This window comes from Zea mays, chromosome 2 (genome assembly GCF_902167145.1).
Source record: "Zea mays cultivar B73 chromosome 2, Zm-B73-REFERENCE-NAM-5.0, whole genome shotgun sequence".
Classification (NCBI taxonomy): domain Eukaryota; kingdom Viridiplantae; phylum Streptophyta; class Magnoliopsida; order Poales; family Poaceae; genus Zea; species Zea mays.
The window spans coordinates 194,567,756-194,574,160 of NC_050097.1; the positions used below are offsets into that span (position 1 = coordinate 194,567,756).

The 6,405-nt window shown below is 44.4% G+C and overlaps 1 protein-coding gene across 1 annotated transcript; it reads right to left on the reverse strand.

Moving 5' to 3' along the window:
* Positions 1–1,112: 1,112 nt before the first annotated feature.
* LOC103647530 (uncharacterized) lies at positions 1,113–2,468 on the reverse strand. Its single transcript, XM_008672055.4, has 4 exons — positions 2,029–2,468; positions 1,881–1,917; positions 1,645–1,766; positions 1,113–1,514 (listed from the first exon to the last, which is right to left on the reverse strand). The coding sequence occupies exons 1-4, from the start codon at positions 2,275–2,277 to the stop codon at positions 1,452–1,454; spliced, it is 471 nt and encodes a 156-aa protein (XP_008670277.1). The 5' UTR covers positions 2,278–2,468; the 3' UTR covers positions 1,113–1,451.
* Between the last annotated feature and the right edge of the window lie 3,937 nt (positions 2,469–6,405).

A 6,405-nucleotide genomic window follows, 5' to 3' on the forward strand; every position in this document is an offset into this window, starting at 1 on the left:
TATAAGAAAGAATTCATTGGAATGCTCGGGTTGCAAAGGAGCCCTCGTAGACATCGTCCTTCCTCGGCGGTTTCGGTGCATGATTTTGATCGATGAAATGAATTCGTTAAGTTTAAGTACATAAGAGTTTCAACCATCCGTGCAGGTTTCGGATTTTGTTTTGGGGGAAACCAAACCATGATACTAGCATTCACCGGACAATCTGTCGATATCAAGTACATGTGAGTGATACAACAATGTGCCTCCTAGACTGGAAGCTTTTAGCAAGAGCGCATTTCGGCGAGGAAGTGTCTTTAGGATTGTGCACGAGTATCGATCCGGTCAAGGAAGGCTAACTCCTCACACTTCAGATTCTATGATGCAATTACAGAGCACAGAGAGGGCTATCTCCCAGTCTTCGATCCGGCCAAGCACACGTGAGACGATCAGCGACACCACAGCCGCACGTCGACTCAAGAAACTTCACCAAGCAAGTGATGATTTTTCCTCGCTAATTTGTGAGCCTCGCAAACGGTAGTTGGCTGGTAAGTCAATACTACCGCTATAGAGCGAGTGTCTATAACGGCATGGAGCCTCTCGGGTTTAGCCGTTTAGTTATAACAAGTACCTTCTATCTATGTCTCTCTTGAAACAACCGTGAAAAAGTTCTTCACTCCGCCTATTTCAAAAAAGCAGGAAGCCAAAAACAGCTCGCTCCTTTGGTATTTGGTTCAACTTTTGGGTTTTGAGAAGCGAAAACAGCCCCAAAAATCCAACCAAACGGACACTTAGGGCAGCTTCCCCATCAGTTGTGCAGGTTATTTTTAGATGTACTCACTGGTTCAGATTTTAGAGATTTCTACAAAAGGAGGAATCACAACAACGATGTTTGTCAAGCTTTGGAAGTGGTAGCGATGGAAGTCTTCACAAATCATGGATGGCGCTCAAATGCAAGAATTGAGTATGACTAGTGTCAGCCATAGTCTTGTCATTTTGTTTCTTTGTAATACCATGCAGCTTCTTCGTAATAATAGAACAAGCACCTCCAAATATTGGATATCTGCAATCAATGTGCATATGCTATAATGCAAACCACAAAGGCAACTGCAAATTCCCCGAAGCTGGAGCTGTGATTATGGGAAATACAGAAAATTCAGGTCTGTATATTCGCTCCTTCAGACTCAGATCCATAGATTCAGCTTTACACATCGAGGATGATGAATGCTCTTGTCATGTCAGCCAGAAAATGTTGATTGGAATTCATGTGTTCATAAGTCTGTAGTTTTGACATTAGCAGAGTAAGGAGTACCATACTTAACTGTGTACGAAAGGTAGCCTCCGATAAGAATTCTCCCTGAACCAGTACTAATTCTGAAAACTGAAAACGTGTCCCTTCTCCTGAACCTCACAATTGGCACATACTGATGAATCACACACAGCATTGAACTAAATTGGTGATCGTGCGGTACCCCTCAGAAAGCAGCGGGACTATCATCCAGCTGTTTCTCGTCCTCGATCTCCACCTCCAAAATTTCCTGGAATAACAATAGGCGGGCCCCATGTTACACCTTGATTAAACAACACTCTCCCCATTTCCTGCACTGGCCCACCCCATTATTATTTGTTGAAGCAAAGGAACGCAAGCACTCCAGCAGAAACCCTCACCGGAATGCGGTTCTTGAGGTAGTTTCCGATCCGCGCGACCACGGTGGCGCGGGTGTGCCAGAACTTGCCCTTGAGCCGGAGCTTCACGAACGGCCCGTCCAACTCCGCGAGGTCAACTTGCCCTGCAGCCACCAAAGAACCATCCACGGGAAGGAGAAGTCACTGGTCACAATCCATTTCTTGGTAAAGTAAGCAGTACAGCGTCTTCTGGGGTAAGCGCTCGGCCTGGCCTTCACCTGTGATGCCCACCGACGTGTCGAACAGCTGCCCTAGCTGACGCGCACAAGACCAGCGACAGCATTAGCTCGAGGCTGCAAGCCTGCAACGGCACTTCGATCCGATGGGGGGGTGAGGAGAGAAGGGGAATCGGTTCAGTTTCCTTGCCTCGGATTTGGCTTCGTCTAGGGCCACCCGGACGTTGTCCTCGGTCAGGTCGAGTGACGCTGTAATCGCCGCGGCCGCGCGGTGAGGCCGCCCGCCCCGTCGTCGGTACCGTACGGTGCGCGCTGCTGCTGCTGTGAGGCGCGGTACGCGGACGTAGGCCGAAGGGGCGAAGAATGGCGGCGGCGAGGAGCTGGATAGCGGAGTGGGCACCGGGAGGAGGCGGGCGCGGAGGACGGCGGCGAACGCCATGGGCGTTGCGGGTGCGGAGAGCAGTCGTGCCGGGTGGGTCTCCTTATCCTATTTTGTCTCAGAGGATGGGCTGTGGCGTTGAAGCGCGCGGCGTCGTTGATATTGTCCTTTTTGTCATTCCGCCGTCGGTGAGGTCGGCTGCCCCGCAGACCAGAATGTAAGTAAAGAGATGGTGGAAGATGGGCCAAGACATGAGACAACAGATGGGCCAAGGCGCAGTAAAAGGGCTCGAACTGAGAATGTTCGCCTGAAGGGTCCAGAGTGGGTGCCTAGCTTGGGGTATGTAACGCTGAAAGAATCATCAACATTGTAATAACTGAATTCTTCTGTCTCAACTCTCAAGTTTCAACACCGCCGCCTGCCTGGCTGCCGCTGCTGCTGGGCTCTTCCTCGCATCCTGTTCCTTGCATGTTCTTCTACTTCTCTACCCCTCCCCAGCTATTCTGTTAACACAGAAGTTCAGAACCGAAGTTGTACGGGAAGGGGTGCTAGTAGTGCAGAAAGGTTGTTAGTGTAGACTGTTTAGTTAGAGCACCTCCGCTAAAATTTTGTTTCCAAAATGGTATATTAGGGCTGTTGAAATAATATTTTCCTTGAAAACAATCTAAGTTCACATCAGACTGCTAATAAGTATTCCCTAAAGTTTTTGAAACCAAACAAGTGGGCCATGGCTTGGCTGTTTGGACAAGATTCCTTTGCGTATACCGCTGAACAGATTCACGGGATGCATGCCTACCACATATCGTCGTCACTACTACACGTACTGCTGAATTCTGAACCATAGCGCTTTTTTAGTTGATCAACTCTGTAAGCAAGCAATCCTGTTGTAAAATCAGCTTCTAAGATTCTGAGAAATTAGCTTATTTCTCTCCTGTAAGCAAGCAGTCCTGAATACCACTCTCTCTCGTCGCGAGTTCGAAGGACACAAGGAGGCTGTCGCTGCATCCGAACATGGGCGCTGCAAGTGGTCCGTCGTCGACTCCATCACGTCCTATGCACCTCCACCTTCGAATGCACCTCGCAGGGACACTCAGACATCGAGGACCTGATCTACAGCGCCGCCCATCTGCCATTGGAGGAACCTCCCGCATCCTCTAGCCGTCGCGGTGAACGTGAGGCTGTAGATCCAGTTCAGGAGATGCCGACGACTGCACAGCATCTCCGTCGCCGCCTCGTACGACACCGTAGAAAGCTCTCCCGCTGCCTCCGCCTCCAGAACCGTTGAAAGCTCTCCCGTTGCCGCTACCTCTGGGACAGTTGAAACCTCTACCGCCGCCGCCTCCTGCCATGGCGCCACCAACCAAATTGCGCGAGGATGAAAAATTGACATGGGAAAGGAGTGTGATGGCGCGCGCAAGGGGACTGAGGGAGGATCTCGCCTCACGCATATATATGCGGGATCGAACGCCGCGGATACGTGGCTGCGAAAAGTTGGGGTGACTTTGCGTTTTAGGCTATAAGAGCAGTGATGAACTTTAACCAGAACGCTATAAATATAGAGTTGAATATGCAGTAAAAAATTGCCGCAGTGGTGAACTGTTTGAGTTACTCTAAACGGTATGAGGAAACCAGGAACGCTACTTTCAGAGTACATGCAGCTCTTACTCGAAACACTGTTGCAGAGTGCCGGAACGCCTAGATCGGAGGAGAGAAGGAAGCGGTTTGTTGGCTGGGAAAAGAATAGAGTTAAAAAGAAATGATATAATATGTGATAGTTGGTATAGAGTTGAGATATAGAGTAAACATGACTGCAGAGGATTGTGGTATAGAGTAAACATGACTGCTGACGGGGATAGAATATTCCTTTTAGAGTAGAAATTTAGAGTAGTATGAGTGCGGATAGCCATGTTGGAAGAGGGAAAAACGATGTTTCCCCCGAAAACATGTTTTCGGTAGTTTTGGGGTTATTTTTGGAGTTGCTCTTACAGGGTTAAATTTTAGCCATTTAGATGCTAGTTGAAAGTTTAAAATATAGTTTAATTATAACACTAATCATACAGATGAGAACTAAACGATAAGACGAACATATTAAGCCTAATTAATTAATAATTCGTTCTTACGGTGTTATAATAAACATTTGCTAACCATGATTTAATTATTTTTAAAATGCCTCAATGTCTAGTCTTTAGTTATGTGACTAATTTTATAATTAGACTATATTTAATACTCAGACATTCAAACATCTAATATGACACGGGCTAAACTTTAGTCCTTAGTTCTTAGGTAGCCATGCTAGTCCAGTACATAAACTTCTATGCACAGAAATCGAAATACCTTTTCAACTACTCCATCCAGTATCAAATTACAAGTCTTTTAGGACAGCGACACGTTCTCCAAAATATAGTTTTGACTAATATTTTATTGTTAAAATAGGAATAAGCTCTTAATACATTTAAAACATGATTTTTAAGATAAATCGGCACATATGATTATTAGATTTCAAAACTAAATAATAAAATCGTTATTTATAGTTAAAGTTTTATAAGTTTCACTCAAACCTTGTCCAAAACAACTTCTAATTCGGTACCGGAGGGAGTAGCTCATTTTATTAAATATCTTAGTTAAAATGTATTATCGTCAAGCCACGAACAAAAATATAACAGATTTGCCATGTAAATTTTGAAACGCAAAAAAGACAAGACAAAATCAGACAGCCAAACTGATTCTAATCTAGCACAAGTTGTATATCCATTAGAATCAACCAGGCCTGCCCTGCATTGCACTAGCATTGCCACGTATAGCGTGGTCTAGAAATCTAGCCATGTTAAGGCTAGACTAACAACCAAATACGTCTGCAAATATTGCAAATATTAAACGTGACATACAGTTGAATGAAGATCTAATAGACCAAAAGACTCGCATGTATCTAAGACTTAATTAGATAGTTGTTGCTTCTCTATATGACTAGACTTTTAATTGGGTACTAGGCATGTGCCCGTATGTTACGACGGAAGACAATTGAGGAGCCTCCAACGGCTCAAGCCCTAGCGACGTGTGGCGTGATTGTAATGGTGATAGAAACACTCGTGAGAAACAGTGCCTCGTTGCAGAGGAGCATGAGCCCAAGCGTGCCACCACTCAACGCCATGAGTTCCATCATCCTTTTGCGGGGCTGCCATTGCCACGAGCTCCATATATAAAATGGGTTGTTCAGATCATAATAACCAAAACAATGGTTCTGTTTAATACATATACTGCCTTCTAATATTGACTAAGTCTCAGACAATATTGACAAAACATATATCCTTATCTAATTGCCTCATTCTTGATAAACTCACACAAGAATAGAAGAGCAGAAAAAATATAGATAAAGCAAGCATATCAAGGATATAGCATTTTTAGACAAAATATATAGCAAGTTTTGTGTAGCAGTTCTAGGCATGCCAAATACAGTGGCAATGCATAGCAAGTCTAGGCATGGCTATTGAATTTCTGCAAACAATACCCATTCTTCACATGTTCTGTTGAATACATGTATTGCCTTCTAATGCGGTCGCAATGGTCCCATTGGGGCTTGGGGGCAAAAATTTAGCAAACACAACATATGCATACTTTGGCCATCAGTACAAAGCACACATGTTAAATCGTTCCAAACTGGGAGAGTTGACTTACAAATTTTCAAAACATCAAACAGTGGTACCATAATGCTACAGTAGCACCTCTTATTCTACTTTTCGCCCATGGACAGCTCAGTTTTGTGGGACACACAAGGCAATTACATGACACTATAAGATAAACTGGTTCAAACATAACCGGATCCTCCTGCAGCTTTTCCTTTATTCTAGAAAGTGAAAGTTGTTGAGGTCGCCTGAGCCAGGTCACTGCCAGCAAGAGGGGGTGCATGCCTCCTCTCAATAATCTTATAGCCTTAAAAATTAAGAACACCAAATAAAACTGTAATGATATGCTTCCTGCAGCTGCTTACAAAAACTGAAGTGTGCATCATTCATGAAGAAGGCCAGTATCAAAGACAGTAATTGGCAGAGAAAACTGTGTTCTCAATTCTCATAATTATAAAACCAAATTTAATAGTTTATCAATTTAATATAATTTATAGTATTTTAGTAAATAGCGAAATTATGTAAATGGGTGTAGCAAAAAATGGTTGTGCCATCCAGCTAATGATCA